Source organism: Pezoporus occidentalis, unplaced genomic scaffold, assembly GCF_034315485.1.
Source record: "Pezoporus occidentalis ecotype Australia unplaced genomic scaffold, CSIRO_AGI_Poc_V1 ctg72, whole genome shotgun sequence".
Taxonomy (NCBI): Eukaryota; Metazoa; Chordata; class Aves; order Psittaciformes; family Psittacidae; genus Pezoporus; species Pezoporus occidentalis.
The window spans coordinates 762,531-781,053 of NW_026916072.1; the positions used below are offsets into that span (position 1 = coordinate 762,531).

The following is an 18,523-nucleotide window of genomic DNA, read 5'->3' on the forward strand; positions in this document are numbered from 1 at the left end:
GAAGCTTGAATTGGACTTAACCTGAAGGTGACTCTTCCAAAATCATGATTTGGAACACAGAACACCCAAATAAAACAAACCTGTTTTAAGACAAAAAGAACAGCTGAAAAAAAAACCCTTTTGTTTATGGTGGTAGTCAAATGAAAATCCTTTCATGTGATCTCTCATCTTCCTTTACGTGCATTTATTGCACTAGAACATGCGCCTCCTATATAAAAAGATGCTGCAGAAACCCACAAGATTGTAAATACTGGAGTTATGTTTTGTTTGCAATTATATTTAATAATAATAGTGTTTTGTTTTTACAAAGCAGTTGAAATAAAATAATTAAAAAAAAAAAGGTAGCAAGAACCCCCCCCACCTGCTGCCTACCATCAGTAATCCTCACTGGTTTGTGTACCATTTATAAGGAAAACATCATTGAAAGCAGCTTGTCACAGAGACTCTTCTGCAGTAAATAACTGGTCTTTGGTGCAAGTCTGTGGCGTCTGTCAGTTCACGTTTTGCCTCAAAGTCCCTAAACCTAAAATCCAAGGTATCTGCCAATGATAACATCCTTCCCCTCGAAAGTATCTTCTAGGCAAACAGAGCAAATCTGGTAACACATGTCTGAGGGTGGTAAATATCCTCATTTCACAGAGTGTAGATAATTACATTTGCCTGAGGCCAGACTTTTGGATCGCCAGCCACAGAACCCAGCTCTCAGCCCAGGCAGTTCACCCTGGCTGCAGACAATGCTTCCTCTCTACAGGGAAAACTGTTTTTCTTCATCCTAACAGGATCAGGTATTTTTCTTGTATGGCATCAGTTTCTTCATTACTATTTGGAAATGATGTAAATCTGTTTTGATGTTAACACCTGCACTAAACCCAGTCCCAAAGAAGTCACTGTGACAAGCAAACTATAGGCAGTTAGACAGTGGGTAAGATCAAGCCTGCTAGTGACATGAGACACTAGGGAGGTTAGCCTCATCCACCTGCTGATGGGCCTCGCCGGCCTGGTCTCCAGGAACAAGTTCCACCTCCTTCTCCAGACAGGGGGTTATAGCCTAGAAATAGAGGAGAAATCCACTGGATTAATACTCATCCTCAACAGGCCTACACCAACATACAAGGAACACCAAAAATAAACCTCACGGCTATTTGCACCTTGTATATACTTATGACTTAGGCAGCATTTTAAGGAAAAGGAAAGCAGGGACTTGAGATGGTTTATTTTTGTAGTGCTGTCAGTAAAAGCCGTTGCAAAACACCTGTGTTTTCATTTGATCTATTTGGATTAAATTAAATTGAAATTAATTACCATTTAATTTCTCTAAGCCTGCACTAAAGCTTTAGAGCTGCTCTGCAGAATAAACAGAGCAGTAGCTCCTACAGTGAACTCTGTCAGAGTGCCTCTGTTCTCCAACAGCCCTAACAGTTAGGTACTTAAAAGAATCTTTTATTCCAGTCCTGCAAGGAATACTCTGAAGGTCAAAAGGTAAATCCAGTCATTACTGCTGTAAGATTTCTATCAAGGATTTGAAAAGGGAAGTATATGCAGTAAGACAAACATATTTTAGTTGAGCATCCTAATGCCATTAACTATAGGCAGCTTCATTTTATGAGTACATATTCAACTTGGCCAATGTCCTCAATTTGTTCTGAACCAGGCAAAGAAAAAGACAACTGAAAACCTAGTAGTGCTGCTAACCAAGCAGGTTTCAAAGCAACCTGTGCGCTGAAACTTCAAGCATCACCTCTCTCTTTTGAAGTTTTTCTCCTACTAGCCAAGTTCTGCTTTCTACCTTAATTCAGCAGCTGAGCAGTGCAGGTGGTTCTCTCACATCATGCTGATCTACCTCATGAGAAGATCAGAGACCTCTAATTCTATCATTTGTTATTTAAGCAGAGATTTAGGACGAAACTAAGACAGGGAGCAGCTGGAAACATCCCTCAACCCAGCTGCCCTCATCTTGGTTCTTCACACAGCCATTACAGGCAGTTCTCATCCCCCACAGTGCTAAATATCCCATGCAAGAGCTGTAAAAGACATTTGACAGTATCAGACATTAGACTGAGCTCATATTAACATAAAATGGATCAACTGACCAGTTCATCCAGATTTTGTCATCAGCTGCAAGTAAAAATATTCAAAGCAGAAATTTCAGCACTGCACAATTATTGAGGTTTAGTATCTTTAATCAAGAATCTTCAGGTTTCATACATTTAATCAAGTGACCTACTCAGCATTGCACCCAAAATGGGTTTCCCTTTTAGTCTGATACGATTGAGGCTTATTTAGACCATACTCCCCCCAACTATGGAAAATCATCATTAAAATATTACACCCAAATTAGCACTTGCAGGTACGGCACAGGCTGAGAGGAGACAAAGGAGATCAGCTGCATGGCCCTCACACAGCAGTGATCCTAGGGTGGGCCATGGAAAGCTGTTCACCAATCAAGATGATTTCAGCAGTTGACAGTGAGTTTAATGATAAGATCCTTTGGTGGTTTCTGGGAGTTGGTAAAAGTTTATACATCTGCAGGATTTCAGATGTATTCATAGATTCAATAGATTATTACTGTGATACCAGATAAAAAAGATCACATTTTGTATAATAAAGTCTTTCATCTTCCCAAATCTATGTAATACAGAATAAAATACCCTCTTCCTACATCCAGTCAGTAATACAGGTGGCTGAAAGACAGACCAGATTGTGAATTATCTGACTTTTACAATAATGGGGAAGGGATCCCAGAATTATTGCAAGAATCTCTTAATTCTGAGCAACAAAAATCTCAGTAAATTGTGGCAGAAGCATTTACAAGCAAACAGAAATGCCGTTTTCCAGGTGAAAAGCACCACAGAAACTTCCTGCTAGGTTCTGCACTGATTAAAGTCCTCATCTGCAAGGCACATTTTGTTTCCTCCTTGAAGGAGAAAAAAAAATATGTATGATGACTATGTCAGCAGCTGGAAAATGCTCTGTTTCAAGCTCACCGTGTCTTAAGGGTTTCACACTTACCACCTTCTCGCAAGGGCCTTTTGGTTGGTTTAGATCTCGGGACTGCTGATGAGGTGGAGGCACCAGATTCTACTTCCTGCTGTTCACGAAAGCAAAACGTTACTTGGGATTTAATCACTGTGAGTATCAGCTCATCTAATCACATAAACATAATTGTAACCTGATTAACACAGTTGTTACCTGATTCAGTTTCAGGTTTCCTTTATAGCTTTTTCCTTCTTGCATGCTTTCCCACATCGCTATCTTCTGCCTTCGTTTCTCCTCTTCAAGCTAAGGAACAAATCCAGGATATGCAAGACTAAGATTTCAGAACTAACGGAATCACCAGTGCTACAGCAACAGCTACAACAAAACCCAAGGGCTCGAATTAACGAGCAACATTACAGCTATGCTGATTCACATCTGCTTTTCTGTGCTACCCCAAATAGCAATATCCTATTCCTCATTTTCTCAAGCTGAAATTCCAACCATTAAATTACAGCAGTGATAACCTACATTTCTAAAAACTTCTATTTGCCACTAGGAACAGAAAAAGCATGTCTGCAGCAGTACAGTTAACCTAAACCCAGTAAATCCCCTCCAGACCTTTTTTGTGCCTAGTACTGAGTTTCTGTAATCACAAATTTACCTGGAAAAAAATAAAGATCAGGCCCACAGTGTCCCAGACACAATTACTTGCAGTGAAGCAAGTGCCATAGAGGTTAATTAATTCAGGAAGGAGCAAAGTACTACACATATCAATCATTCTAATTAACAAAGAGCATCAAGACATCAGGTCAGCACAGCATATAGGGATGTGCTTGTGGAGGTGATATCATTGTGGTACCTACTGCCCGTTGCCGCCCTGTGGATCAAACTGTATCAAAAGTGTTCCAGGTAAAGAAGGGGGTAAAAACCCAGCACCCCATTCCAGCAGAGAGTGAGTCTCCTATTTTTCTGGTACCTAGTGCGGAATATATCTTTCTATAGCAACAGCAAAGCCCTTGATGGCAAATTTATGAATTAAAGAAAGAAACAGTCTCCTGTTACCTGTCTTTGTCTTTCTTTGTATCTTTCTGCTTGTGCATTCAACTCCTCCTGCATCCTGAGGCGAGCTGCTGCCAGAGCTTCCTGCCTTCTCACCACCATGTCAGCATCTAGGAGAGTGCAAAAGACTTTGCAAAGCTATTCAATACAAATGGTAGATGGTCTCCTCAAAGATTTGTAATAAGGAAAGGTTCACATCTCTCCCTGGAGCTGGTAGCAAAAAAATCACAGCTCAAGTTCAGTTTCCAGCTGATCTTCGATAGTAATTTCTGTGCTGATTTAAATTGCATAACATTTTAATATTTTAGAGCAATTACTTTAATGGGATTTTAATGAATAAGGACACTTATGTTAACAACCCCATGAAAAACTAAAATTCACACTTCTGGGATACTTGCTTCTATTTCTGAAGGATTCGTTTGGGACAACTTCAGCAATAGCACCCAAGCTTTGCAGGGATTCCGTCTGTACCCAGAGAACTTCTTTTACTCAGAAGCATGGGGCAACCTGCCCACATCCACTCCTCCTCCTCCTGCCAATTGGTGCAGCTTGTCCCATTACGGCAGCGAAGCAGTGGCAGGTTTAACACACTCCATCAGCAGAGGAATTACTTACAAACAGCACACGTATCTCAAGAGAAAACTGGCAGCCTCACAAAACCTACACTGAGTCACCACTTCCCTCCAGTGGCCTTTAGAAGTCCACATTTGTCTCTTTACGTGTTTGCTACCATCCGGTGCTGCACATGTGACAGAAATGTCAGTACTCTCAGTAATTTTAGAGGCAGCTTTGACAATTAAATAAAGATTTAATTGGCATTTTGAAAGAGCATCAGGAGGATAAGGGCACATGAGTACTATTTTCTGGGCCCATGTACTGCCAAAGGAATTGGTATGAAGCACTTATTGCTTGGCTGATCCCTAAGTACAGCCTGTGTTTTACAGCAGCGAGTCTCCAAATGAGGCAGGATCATGACTGTGTAAGATTTACAGCCCGTGCCACCCTTGGGAAGATAACACGGATGGGAGGCAGTTACACCCCAAATGCACACAGTCCTGCTGGAGCAGGATTTGGCAAGGAATAACTGAAAGGAGAGAGATCATAGAATCATGGAATGGTCTGGGCTGGAAGGGACCTTAAAGCTCATCCGGCTCCAATCCCTTGCCATGGGCAGGGACACCTTCCACTAGAGCAGCTTGCTCCAAGCCCCTGTATCCAACCTGGCCTTGAACACTGCCAGGGATGGGGCAGCCAAAACGGTGATGAATTTTGATAAAAAATTAATATTAGTCAAAAGAGTTCTCCCCCAGTGTTTAGATTTGGATGTTTTGGTTTTGTTTGGCAAGACTATTATTTGGTAGCTGACCACAGCTAATTTTAACCACCATTCCTTCATCTCCTGCATAATCAAAGACCAGCTAATCCCTCGTTCTGCTCCTTCACCCCCAACCACGTTCCTTCGGGACACAATCCTTCCCTGACAACCTTTGAAAAAGACACCTCTTGGCCCAACCTCTGCCCAGGGATCAATTCAGTAACACAATCTCTATGTCTCTGCGGGCTTAAACTGTTATCCAGGGTATCGACCACCATTAAAACCCCTCCAAACTACATCTCTTCGTTATTAACTAAACGCTGGGTGAACAGACCCAGCCAGCTGCCGTACACCCCACGGCGACTGCGGAGCAGGCCCTCAGAGGAGGCCCCCGCATCGTCCCTACTCACCCATCGCTGAGTCAGCCGCTCCCGGCCGCCGGCCCCACTGGGCCGCCAGGCGCTGGGACAGCTTCTGGAAGAGGACATAGACGGCGACAGCGGCCAGGAGGATGTACCAGCCATAGCTGGACAGCAGGGAGCCGGCTGTGAGGGAACAGGCCGCAGAGTGAGCGCAGGCCGCGGGGAAGGAGCCCACCCAGCCCCGAGGAGAGAAGCGGGAGGCCGCCCCGGTGGGACCCGCTGCGCTCCCCTCGGCCCCCGGCCCTCACCCGTGTGCTGCAGGAACTCGATCCCCTCCAGCCCCAGCGCGCCGGGGCCGGGACCGGGACCGGGACCGGGACCGGGGCCGCCGCCGCCGCCGTCCCCGGCCTCCATCGCGAACCGCCACGGCCACCGCCGCTACCTCACGTCCGGGAACCGCCCCACGCCAATCATCGCCCTCCTCATCCCCCGCCACGTCGGGGGCTGGAGAACCAACCACGAAGCGACGCTTCCCCTCGTGGACCAATGGGAAGGAGAGTAAGGGTGAAATCATGGCTGTGATGGCCAATGAGAGAAGAGAGGAAGGGAGCTAGGAGCCAATCGGGGTGTGCAGGGAGGGCTCCGCACACACGACGCCGCACACGGGGAGCAAACGGAGCCGCTCATTTATTGAACGCTGAAACGCGCCGGACACGGTGCGGGGAGGGGGGCGAGGCTGAGCCGCCGCAAGGAGAAGCGCCGGACCGCGGCCAGCCGGGGCCTAGGATCCATTGGGAACCGCATCCTCTTCCATTTCCTCCTCGGCATCCTCCGACGGGCCTGGAAGGACACGGCACAGCGTTAAGGGGGGGTTACTGCAAACGTTGCTTTCCTTTCCTTTCCCACAGGGTAAGGATATTGATTTCCACCCCCTGAGAGGGGCACTAATAACGTGAACCCTTAAAACCAACCAGCCCCGTGAGCAGATTCTACATAGCACTAACACGGCATTGCCAGTCTGTGGTTAAGATTTGTCCATGCAGAACCCTCTGAGACACGCTCCTGTACCCTCATCTGAGGCACAAACGCTCAATCCAGACAGACTCTGCAATGAATCCTGTCTGTTAAATCACTGGGATGAACTGCTGGGATTTAGCCAGGTCCTCAGGGAGGGTTCAGGGCTGATATTCAGCACCTTGCTCTCAGGAAGTCCAGCTAACAGCCCAGAGCTGCACTCCAGAGGCCAGGCAGACGTAGCCCTATGGATGTGGTCCAGTCGTTCTGATGATAAACTTACACTCCATTTAAACAGGTCTTTTCAACTGTCTGCCCTTTCCAACATAACTCTCTCCTGAGCTCACATAAAACAGCCAGAAGGAACAAAAAGAGGTAGATTCTGTTTGGGAAACAGTAATTAAAGTGACCTGATTTTCGTTCTCTGCCGGGAATCTGGCCAGCCTGCAGCATGCCCTTCAGCCGCTCCACTTCAGCCAAAGTCGTGGCATTGGCTATAGCAGTCTGGAAAACAGACAAAAGAGCACAATGAATCTCCACACACAGTGTCAGTCTGTCTAAAAGAAACCCGAGAAGGTTTTTTCCCCAGTGAAGTGATGCTAAGCTTCTATGGAAAGTTCTACAAAGTTCTAGAAAATTCTGCAAATGATAAAGACCCTACTCAAAATAACTCCACTCTTATTAAATGAGCTGCTTTGTCCTGAGAGAACTCCAAGCTCAGAGGAACATTTCATTTAAGTTCTCAAAAAAAAACAGGTATATCCTAACAGAAGAAAAATTACAGAAAAGTGGCCTAACCCAAAGTTAGGCCACGCTGCTCTGTTTGTGTGAACACAGGCAGGGCCTTCCAGGAGGAAACCTTTGTTCCATTTGGATCCACGTGTGCTGTCCTGACAGATTTACCTTAATTGCTTCGACGTCCCCCGGGGAGGGCCCAGCTTTCTTTTTGTCAAAGTGCAGAGCAGCGCCTGGGATGAAGCTTCCAAGGAAAAATAAAGCCTTGTTACGCCTTTTGAAGGGCATGCGCTTCTCTTAACTTCCAAACTAGGTTTGGAAGCATTTCAGTCAATCAAGTGTAGTATCTTATCTTTGTTAACAAACTGATACAGTGAAGAATCGCCTCCTTCAGAAACACCAGCAGCCTGTCCTCGCTGTCCCATCCCCCCCCCCACTCCCCCCAGACCTTTTAATCTGCTCTTACAGAGAGGCAGGCCTTAACTTTAAGTATCAAGCAGTTGACAAAAGCTGTTTGATTTGGATGTTGTTGAATACTCAGGTGGGCTGTTGCCATTTCAAAAGCAGGTTGGATAAAGAGTTACTGGAACTGGGTTTCCCGCTCTCACATGTCTAATATGGTATTACACCAGCCTATATGAAACACTAGACTGGATGTAATCTTAAGACTCAAAAGAAAAACCTGCAGTATGCAAAACTGGATGTTACTGGCTGATCAGCTGGAAGGAATTCCTCAAATGCTGACCCAGCCCAGGCTGCAGCCTCCTTTGCAGCTAGAGATTCTCTTCATGTTTATTGAGCTATTTAGTTCAATCATCTACTTGTTCTAAAACTATCCCAGAACAGAACTCATAAACAAGAGCTCGAGTCCATCTATTGTAGTTTTAAATGCTAAATACATTCAAGATATGTTTGATTTAATTGTGGATTTGGAAATGCTGTGGCCATCCATGATCCAGATTCTGATTTCCAAACAGGTAAAGAAACAAAACTTGTTGTACCACTTAATTAAACTCATTAAAAATGTACTTGTAACAGTTTAATTGCAGACTTTCATCTGCATTTACCCTCCTGACTACAGCAGTTTATATTCACTGGCAAAAGAAGAAAAATGGAATTACCCATCATCTAGGGGGGAAAAAAGGCAAATTAAACAATGGCAAGAATTAAATTAATATTTCCTGCTTGTTGACTTACATCAACCCACCCTGACCAAATACATCTTTCAAACATACTTCTGAGATGTATTCACCACCATCCAAAACTTGGGATGCTTGGACAAGGCACTCCTGGCACGCAAAGCTTTTGAGGCATCCCACTAGCAGCTGGTGTTTCAGTTTAGTGCCTCACACCACACACAGAACGTGGTGTTTCTGAAGGAGGATGCCAGTGTAAATTGGTTTCTTATCTTACGTTTTTGCTCTCCTGGCAATATCCTTTGCAAGCTGTGCACCCCGTTTGCCCTTGAACATTTTCTCTGCCTCCTGTCGCTCCTACAGCGATACCACACACACAAAGTTAATTTAGGAACACTGCAGTTTGCAAAGCTTCTGTCTTTGCAAAGAAAGACTCTTTGGCTCATCTTCATCAGTCAACATTGGTAGGTGGAGACCAGACGGAAGAACAAGTACATAAACACTGCCCAAACACTCAGACTCCAGACGTATCAGCCTAGCAAGAACTCTTTCCCACACACATCTTGACTGAGAGCAAAGAGCAAAGGGCCTCTTTCTCCAGTCTTTCTACCAACACCAGAGGGCCAAAAAAGAATCAGACTAAACAAAGCTAGTAAAACTTAACATCATTAAACAGACTATATACTTAACAGAATGAAACCGTGACAGAAAAAGAGCATGTTTTTAGAGCCACTTATGATACATAGTTTCAATTAAATTTACAACTACAGCAAAAAGCTTATTGTTACTGCTGAATTTTGAAGCACAACAAGAAACAAAAGGCATTCATCTTGTGCTGGAAGCAAAGAAAAGCAGACTTACTTTGAGTCTCACTTTCTGAAAATCCAGCACTCTGACCTGGGGAACTTTGTGGATGACATATAATCTGTAATGCTTCTTATTTGTTACAGGATTCCTTAAAATGCTACAAAGTCAACAGAGGTTACAAAGAGGTTCTTAACATAACATATGTGAAAATACACTTACACTGAAATACATTAATATACTTAAAATACATCCATGTACCTTCCGCAACACCATTAAATAAGCCTAGTAACAGTGTTCTTTGATATTATGAAAACAATGGTAAAAACTTGCACTTTATCAATTAAGTCGATTTTACTGAACATAAAGAACAACCTGAAAAGATATATATATATATATATAAAAGATCTATATATCTTTTCAGGTTGTTCTTTATGTTCACACACACATATATATAAAAGCCAAAACAACCCAAACAAAAGAACCCTAAACCATCACAATTCCTACCTGGATACTGATGAACTAGTAAAATCACCAAACAAATTGTTTTTACCTTTGTCCCTCATACCAAATGTGACGTTACTGAAAAGTCATTGTTCACATGTATTTTAAAGTATTTTGTAACAACAGTTTTAACCTTTAGTTTTTAGGCTTTTAAAGGTTAAGGTTACTTCAGTGCTCACACACTGGTTTATAGAGATGTTACATCTCCTTAGTCCAACTGTCTGTCAGTAACAAAAAGCTTAACCCATTAAATACCATATATTTCTGAGGTGTAGTGGAAACCTTTACCAATTTAACTTTTAGGCATAAAGGCTCTGTCACAGCTCATAAAAAGGAGAGCATTTCAGAGCAAAGCAAAGAGCCAGGACAGCTGCAGAGTTCAAACAGCAGAGAAAGAGCAGCTTGTCTTTGCAAGATCACATACCTCAGGTACGTCAATGACTTAATAGTTGACAACGGATCCAGTTCACCCTATGTAATGAGAACACAGTAAGAAATCATAAGCCCCTTTAGTAAATGATCAAAATCTGATTTGAAAACAGAGTTTCTGAACTCACATCTATTTTAATAACCAATTAGAATCAGTAATTGCTACTAATTAGGATTACTGCAAGTAGTTTAATGGGAAAGCCACTAAGTCTTTGTGACTGCTGTTCCACTGCATGCTGCAAATTATGCTCATTACAATATGTACAGCATTAACTACTACCAATACCATATAGCATTACTCTAAAGAAAAAGAGCCAACTACTACCAGAAGTATGTGACAGTACTCTCAGGAAAAAGGTTAATTGGAAAGATGACAAACACAAACTTCAAGCTTGGTTCAATTTATCCTGCACTTACCAGTTCAGCAATGTTGTTGTTGGTGAGAATGAGCTCTGTCAGGCAGGGCAGAGCCTGCTCAAGGTTTTCACCAATGCGACTAAAGAACAAAAACCAAAGGTTTAACTTAAGCTAGAAATGAGCAATGGTGAAAAGACATATAAAAATATGATAACAAATAGGATCCCCATGTAAACCAACCCAGTCCAACGCTGGCAGGAGTTTGGGTCAGCATCCACACTACAATATTTTTACTAATAAAGCTGGCAATAAATACCAGCCATCGCTGAAAGCGCACTAGATGCAATATCAGATTTACATTCACCCACTGCACATATCCCTGGCTTTTGTCTTTATGGGGAGTGACTACTGAAATCCAAAGGTCCAGCCAGATTCCAAACTCTGCATCTCACTGTCTTGTCTCAAAAACGAAGACTGACTTTTGCACTGAGGTAGGAAAATCAAAGAGACCCTACACAGTTCTCCATATATCTCTATTATACAGTGCAGATTTTTTTCCATAAGCCAAACGCTTCTACACGTATCCAGCACTGAAAGATGCACAAACACTCTCCCGAAGAGCATTTTCCTCTCCCTCAGGGCCTCATCTGGCCAAAATACAACCACTTACCAAATCCTATTGTTATTCATCAGGAGAGTTTTCAGCCTCCTCAACAGAGGGAACCCATCCAGCTTCCGGATCTCATTGTCAGAGAAATCAATTGCATCAAACTGGTCCAGAGTGGCACCCAAGTTCTCAATAACAGGGATTTTATAGCCTGAGGGAAGGGTGCAAGGCAGAGATCAGACGGTGCCCAAAAGGGAGCAGAACAAAGAGGCAGAGCACACGTATCTGCACAGACTGAGGATGCAGGCAGTCAAAGCATCTCTGGAATGACTCCTCCGCATCGCTCACGGACCAAACTCTCCCTCTCAGATCCAACAGCCCCCGCAGCCTTTTCAAAGCACCCCTCTTCCTCCCTGTACCCTCACAGCCCAATCCCACCTTCCTGCCACATCCCTCGGGTGTCCCACCCCAACCACTGCACCTTACTCCCACATTACCCCAAATCCCCTTCCATTCCAACCCCTCCAGGTTCCCCTAACACTGGAGCCTCTTTAACTCCCCCTTTCCCCAGTCCCCTCCAGCCACTGCAGACCTCTCCCACAACCTCCCCGCGGCTTCCCCCCGTCCTGCCGCAGCCCACTGAAGACCCCACACCCCTCCACAGGATACCCACAGGCCCGCTAGGCCTCACCACAGACCCCCAAAGCCCCGGCCTAGGCCGCAGAGCCCGGCCCACGGCTGAAGCCCCGGCACGGCCCCGCCGCCCGGAGCCCCTCTGTCCCGCTCACCGCGCAGGTCGAGCTCGCGGTCGCGCACGGCATTGGTGTACTGTGCCGCCTGCTCGATCAGCTCCGCCGTCAGCTTCACCATCGCGCCGGGCCGCACCGCACCGCACCTCACCGCCGGGCCGCGCCGCGCCGCGCCAGGACAACCCGCCGAGCGCCGAGCCGCCCCCGGCCAGGCCGAGCAGCCGAGCGCCGAGCGCCGCCCCGCTGCCCGCCTGCTCCTCCGTTCGCGAGTGGCGGGGCCGCGGTGGGTTCGCCCCCGGGCAGCCGCGGCTCCCCCTTCGCCCCCGGGGCCGGGCAGGAACAGACCGTGCCCCTTGGAGGGTCCCGGGGAGCGGGGGAGCGGGCCAGCCGCAGTGCAGGCAGCTCGTCAGCAGAGGGACCCGGTGGCCTGCGCGCCGCTCTGCCCTCCGAGGAAGCGGCCCCAAAGCGCGGCCCCGGCACCCCGGAGCCGGCTTCAGGCCGGGGCTGGCAGCGAGGAGGCTGCTTTCCTATGGGCCGTGTGTGGGACTGTGCTTGTCCGAACACACGCTGCTCCCTCCCTCCGTGCCATGCAGCCAGGGCAGCTTCCCGCAGCTACAGCTCCTGCGTCCAAGCCTTTGCTCCTGGGCATGGAGCTGCCCATAAACGCTTTGCCCTGCAGCATTAAGGCGGTTGCTCTGGCTCTTCCATGTGTATTCCTGGTTTCAGAGAAGCTCTGAAGGGTATTCATCCTTTCCCTGCGAGGCAAAGAGCGCTTTCAAGTGTCCCTGCACCCCCTCTGCGGCTTTAGGAATGCGGAGAACAGTAAGGAAGAGCTGAGGTCTCAGCCTGCCCGTTGCCGGCATCGGGATGCTGTGGCCGGGGCTGGTTGACAGGGCTGGGCTGGTGGCTGGGGGGTGATACGAGCTAAAGGAAGCAATTGACGCCCCCAGGTCCCAACCATCGCCTGATGGATGTCACCAAGCCGCTTCTGCAGCCCTGGAGGATACTGCCCCAGCCGTCCAGCCCCCCGAGCGAGCCAAGACGGGATGGTTTCTGGATCCTCTGCTGTCGAGGGAAGGGTATTTTTCATTAGCCGTGACATTTCGGTGAACCCAGAGGATGTGATAATAGGTTAAACGCTGCAGACACGTTTGGCACCGCACAGGGATGGCTCATGCTTTTCCTTTGGGAACATCTTGCAGCATCACCCCGAGAGGGACTCCTGGCTCGTTCCCCGGCATTGCAGCGTCAGAGCTGGCTCTGTTGTGCCGGATGATCCCTGTGGAGATGTCAGCTGGGGTCAGGCAGCTCCTGTGCTCCCTACTTGCAAAACGCCCTCTCCAAAGCTGTGTATGGAAGCACGTAGTCAGGTTTTTATGACATCTGTGCTTGTTTAAACACAGGAGAGAGCAAGAAGAAGAGAAAGAGCTGTCAGAAGCAGTCACCAGCAGCACCGTTTTACCTGACTCAGGAATCATGCGGTGGTAAAGACGAGTCTTTTGTCATCTCAGGCAGTCACTAAAGGGAGACCTTCTTCAGCCTCCTGGAAGGCAGGTCCTGCCTCTGACAAGACCAAATAAAGCCCAGACCTGTCTCCCTTAGCACAATACATCTGTATGCCTCAGCTCTACAGTCATCATAGCATTGTATCTGAGAGCAGACAGGTTCTTGGTCTTGGATGCTGTACACACGCTCTTAAAAACCCTTTCTTTGTAATGGAAAGCTAAAGTAATGATTTTTAAGATGTGAACTGTGAAATGCAGGTGGTCCTGGATGCAACCTCACAGGCAAACAGTGATCCAGGAGCCAGGCTGCACTGAGGACTTCCAGAAAACAGCTATTACAGATTTGGCTTTGGTGCCAGGAGACAGCAGAGCAATGGGCTTTAACAAATTGCCTGAGTACTCATTTATCTTGAAGACACAGCAGCCACTTTGATCCTCTGAGCATACCAGTGCCAGAGGGACTCTAATAGCTCCAAGCAAGCATTGCAGTAGCTTGAATAAATAATCTGAATTTTATGACTGTCCAGGAATGATTTTTGAGGGAAACGCTGGAAGCTGGTGTTGATGTATTCATCTCTCTTTCCCGGCAGGCTGGGGGGCAGCAGAAAGCAGGGTAAGGCTGGGACTGCTGGGGACTGGTCATCTTAAATTGCACTGCTTCGCCCAGTGTGTATTTTGAGTTATGCCAAGGATGCAAGGGTAAACGTGTTTCTTTTTTAGCAGTTCAGTACATCTAAATATACCAGTGAGCAGTATTTAGCAGCAGGCCACAGTGAGCAGAGCTGATGCAGTATTCATGGCTCCTGCCTTTTGACTGTGACACAGCAACACAAATGAAAGTAAGTTGGTCATTTTACAACCCAAGGGGCAGAAGCCAGGAGATTTTACCCCAGTTCTGACCTCTGGTTTGGCCCGAGACTGCCAGGGGAATCCTGGAGCAACAGCAGGAATCACTGGATGTGATAAATCATCTGATTAACTCACATTTATCATTTGATAAATGTGAAGACCTTAGATGCAGGAGCCCAAGAGCAGCCCAGCTCTGAGAAAGCGCATCCCCTCATGGGAATATTCCATTCTTTTCCTTTTTTTTCCACACTGAAAAAGCTCTGTTTCAGGTATTCCAGCACTACCCTGGGCACCTAGCCCATGGTTAAACATTGCAAAACCAACACAACAAACAAAAGGCTCCACAGCTCCCTCCTCTCCCCACTGCACCAGCAGCTCTTCTCCTTTCCCCACCAGCTGAAGGGGTACAGTGGCCCTGCAGCCCCCAGCAGTGGTGGGGCACTGCAGGATGCTCCTTGTACAGGTGGGAAAGGGGAGCAAGCCCTCCTGCCAGCTCAGCTGGGATCCCCCACAGCCAGAGAATACACACAGCTGTGCCTGAGCACAGCCCTGAACCCCAGCCAGACAGCCCTGGGTGCACCAGCGATGCCAGCCCTGCCTGGCACGGGGCAGGTATGTGGGATAGAAGTTTCCTCTGAAGGTAAAAAGACCTTTATGAGAACAAAAGGGAGGGTTCTGCAGATGCAGCTTGTCTGTTCCTGAGCCCTTTCTCCCGCAGGTGCTCTGGGATGACGAGGAGCTCCAGCCAGGACAGCTGCCTTGTCCAGCACAATTAAAGACGTGCGATGCAGCAGTGGCTGGGATGGCAGCTGTGTGCGTTTGGAAAAAGCACAGATTCACTGGTCGGGGGAGATCAATAGTTTATTAACTTAAAGGTCAGGTCACCAAAGCTCCATCTTTGGGTCTGGTCCAGGCAGGTGAGGACCGGTGGCGGCGTGGCTCTGCCCCTCTTCACCTGGCTGAGGTAAGCTCTAGCGGGCAAGCTCAGGCAGGGCTCGTGTCATTGCAACCGAAACCAAGCAGGGATTATCCCGGCTCCATGAGGAGCCGGTGACAATTCCTACTGTGAATTTCATTGGCAAAAGGTTTAACTCGTTCAGACTATTAACAATGACAATCAGAACATGCAGCGTAGGAAAGAGGGTTTACATACATCTGGTGCAGAGTGGCTCTGCAGAGTCCGAGAGGAGGATGTAGGACACAGAAAGATTCCCCACTCCCATATAAAAAAAAGTCCACGGAGGAAAACCAAGGATTGTATAAGTTATTTTTTAAAAATCTGTAAAACAACATAGCCAAGGATATTTTAAACACAATTATATATAAACACCACGTTACTGTTAGGGGAGAGCATGAAAAGGTTTGTTTTGGGGAAGGGGTTTGTAGCATTGAGTTTCCTGGCCGGATCCATGGAATGTCTCTTTTGGAAACTGTTACCCAGGTAAAAACAGGAGGAATTTGTGTAAGAGAGAGTGGTGAACCCAGTGAAACAGGGGAAGGATCATGACATAAAATGCCAGGAGATGAACTGGGACACCACCTCGTATAGAGGAAGGATCTAGCTCATTCCAGAACTGAATTAATCAGTGATCCCTAGCAATTCCAGCAGGGAAATAACATTTTGTGGTAAGGCTGTGACCCCCACAGGCTGTTCCATGTGGATGGATGAACCCCCCAAAGTCCCTAAGGCTCCCTGTAGGCACAAGGGGTTTGCTGGCTTTCAGTTACCTACACAGCAAAGCCCTGTGGATGCACTGGGCCGACAACGCCTGCAGAGCCACATGGATCAGCTCTCGCTTTGGTCCTCAAATCTCCAGTTATTGCCATGGCCAGAGAGAAAACCAGCTACCGACCGAATCCGAACAGGAGCACCGGAGCGGGCGGGGGGGCACAGCTCCGGAACCACCTAATTCATCGTTATACCTATGTACAGAGCACGGCCGTTTGCAACGCGGGTTTAGATCAGCCATCACCTAGCAGGGAAGGGTACCAAACACCAAGCCAGGACCGGCACTTTCTTCGCAGAGGTGTCAAGTCCTGCATCCTTCGCAGCGAGGGCTCCCGCCAGCCGCTCGCAGCGGGCACAGCAGTAGGATCTCTGCAAAGAACCAAGCGTGTGTACATGGATTGGTCCCTGCTCACGAGGAGTGTTTGAGAGTATTAATATCACCGCTTGTCTGCTGCCTTTCAGGACTTGCTCAGTCAGGGTACGATCCAATCTCAGCTTACCATATTGCTATAGAAACGCGCTGACAGTGATATTAAAGCTATCAAACTTACGAGCAGATGCTTGACAGCACCATGTAAACTCTCCCAAAGCTGAAAAAATAACCTTTTGTCCTAAACATTTGGCAAAACTGGGCTGGCCGTTGGTGGAAGTCCTGGATGGATGCAGGCGCTGAACTTTACCCGGCCATAAGACACGTCTGACAGCAGAACTGCACAAACAGCTTCTTTTCACAGAGCTTGTTTGATTTCACCATCTCACAGAAAGTCTTGTCAGCTGGGAGGCCGAGGCGAGGAACAAGAGAAAATGAGAGCAGATTAACATCCTAAACAAACAAACATTGCATGTAACGGGCCGTGCAATTTGTTCCAGTGTTGGAGGAGAGAGAATCGAAAAGGAGTTGCTTTTAAAACGCAGCTTTCGCGTGATTTTAATGAAGGAATAAAGCAGCTTTGCAGCGAGTGGGAGAATTAGCCCCAAGACTAAACTCTAACGAACACAGACGCTTGGATGTGTTTGAGCAACAAGCAGATATCCAGTAGCTCTGCCAGGTAAGCTGCCTGCCCACCACAGCCGTGCCCCAGCAAGCCCAGGAGCTCCAGTGCATTCAGCTTTACACTGTGAAGGGAATCCCCCAAACCCCTTGGTTTTGCTGCCAGGGAAGCACTATGGTGCCAGCGGTTCTGCCACAGCTACTTACCATTGGTACAGGTTTCATTTGTTACACAGGAGCCACCAAGGAGGCTGAAACCTTCTTTACACTTGAGGCAGTTTCCACTGGAGCCCTCGCAGGCTGAGCAGTGGTCATCGCACCTGGGGATGGAGGCTCTGCTGTGATCTGAACCAGCACCACCACCCATCCCAGCCATCCCAAGTGGGCTGGCAGCCAGAACACGTGTCTGCTGGCACCGCGACATCCAGACTGAACCAGAGGGTGTGGAAAATCACAGGATCCCAGACTGGGTTGGGCTGGAAGGGACCTTAAAGCTCATCCAGTTCCAAAGCCTGCCACGGGCAGGGACACCTTCCACTAGAGCAGTTTGCTCCAAGCCCCTGTGTCCAACCTGGCCTTGAACACTGCCAGGGATGGGGCAGCCACAGCTTTTCCAGGTAAATGGTGAATGTGAAGCTTGAGAAGTTATCAAAACCCCAGGAAAAATGGGCTCATGGTGCCAGCTCGATGCCCAGTGACAGTGACATCCCAACAGTGCTTGTCTGCTGGGAGCAGTCAGTGGCACACACCTCTCCCAGCAATCCCAGTTAGAAAAAGGGCTGTGAGGGGAACCTGTGCTCCTCCAATCCATTTATTCAGGGAAGAGAGCCCAGCCTTTCTGCCTGGGGACAGCGTACCCAAAATCCCTGGAACGGATGCTGGTCCCTTGTTTTATCCTGCTGGGGAGCCAGCCCCGCTGAGCGAAACGCTGTGCAGGCAGGGAGGGCATTGTGTGTTCCCAAGTGACCTTTAATCCTTCCCTTTCATGTTCAGCTTCAATGAGGCTGACTCCACTCCCACTCCCCACTTAAAGCGCAGAGTGCCGGAGAGTGGGAGCAAATTGCTGCCTCCCGGCATCTCCCATCTCGGGCACGCAGCCCCCGTGCTGGGCCGGGGAGCGGTGCAGCTCCTCCAACACGGCCGCGGGCGAGCGGAGCAGGTTGGATTGAAAGCTGGAATATTTACCTAAACATTACCATTCCTCCCACACCTCCTCCCAAGAGCCTGCAGCCGGGGCTGAGCCCCTTCCACCGTAGCCCTAAGCCATCTTGGCTGGCTGGCTCCGGTGGGGGAGCGTGCAGCTTTGCTGCTCTTAAATCCGTAGGGCAGGGGTGTGTGGGGTCCAGCCCCATGGCTGCCTCATCCCTACTTTAATTTCCCTACCCAACAGCTCCAGCGGTGA

General features: G+C 47.8%; 3 protein-coding genes across 4 annotated transcripts in view; all 3 read right to left on the reverse strand.

Moving 5' to 3' along the window:
* The window catches only part of SNRPA1 (small nuclear ribonucleoprotein polypeptide A'), a 116,606-nt gene extending 104,362 nt beyond the window's left edge, over positions 1 to 12,244 (reverse strand). Inside the window, exons 1-9 of one of the 2 annotated variants that reach the window (XM_062642569.1) lie at positions 12,087 to 12,244; positions 11,362 to 11,509; positions 10,752 to 10,830; positions 10,330 to 10,376; positions 9,459 to 9,561; positions 8,875 to 8,954; positions 7,630 to 7,705; positions 7,137 to 7,230; positions 6,453 to 6,552 (exon numbers count right to left, since the gene is read on the reverse strand). In XM_062642569.1, the coding sequence (XP_062498553.1) occupies positions 6,494 to 6,552; positions 7,137 to 7,230; positions 7,630 to 7,705; positions 8,875 to 8,954; positions 9,459 to 9,561; positions 10,330 to 10,376; positions 10,752 to 10,830; positions 11,362 to 11,509; positions 12,087 to 12,168 (768 nt within the window). In that variant the 5' untranslated portion in view covers positions 12,169 to 12,244 and the 3' untranslated portion in view covers positions 6,453 to 6,493. Of the gene's footprint in view, positions 1 to 6,452; positions 6,553 to 7,136; positions 7,231 to 7,623; positions 7,706 to 8,874; positions 8,955 to 9,458; positions 9,562 to 10,329; positions 10,377 to 10,751; positions 10,831 to 11,361; positions 11,510 to 12,086 lie in introns of those variants that run through there. The other variant, XM_062642570.1, reaches the window with a different exon arrangement.
* Positions 109 to 6,126, reverse strand: SELENOS (selenoprotein S). The gene is made up of 6 exons (XM_062642571.1): positions 6,021 to 6,126; positions 5,761 to 5,895; positions 4,039 to 4,145; positions 3,190 to 3,279; positions 3,010 to 3,088; positions 109 to 1,048 (listed from the first exon to the last, which is right to left on the reverse strand). The coding sequence occupies exons 1-6, from the start codon at positions 6,124 to 6,126 to the stop codon at positions 969 to 971; spliced, it is 597 nt and encodes a 198-aa protein (XP_062498555.1). The 3' UTR covers positions 109 to 968.
* Positions 12,245 to 15,244: 3,000 nt separating the features above from the next.
* PCSK6 (proprotein convertase subtilisin/kexin type 6) overlaps positions 15,245 to 18,523 on the reverse strand; it is a 35,811-nt gene continuing 32,532 nt past the window's right edge. The window contains exons 20-21 of the mRNA XM_062601737.1: positions 17,329 to 17,441; positions 15,245 to 16,904 (exon numbers count right to left, since the gene is read on the reverse strand). Of these exons, the coding sequence (XP_062457721.1) occupies positions 16,807 to 16,904; positions 17,329 to 17,441 (211 nt within the window). The 3' untranslated portion in view covers positions 15,245 to 16,806. The remainder of the gene's footprint in view (positions 16,905 to 17,328; positions 17,442 to 18,523) is intronic.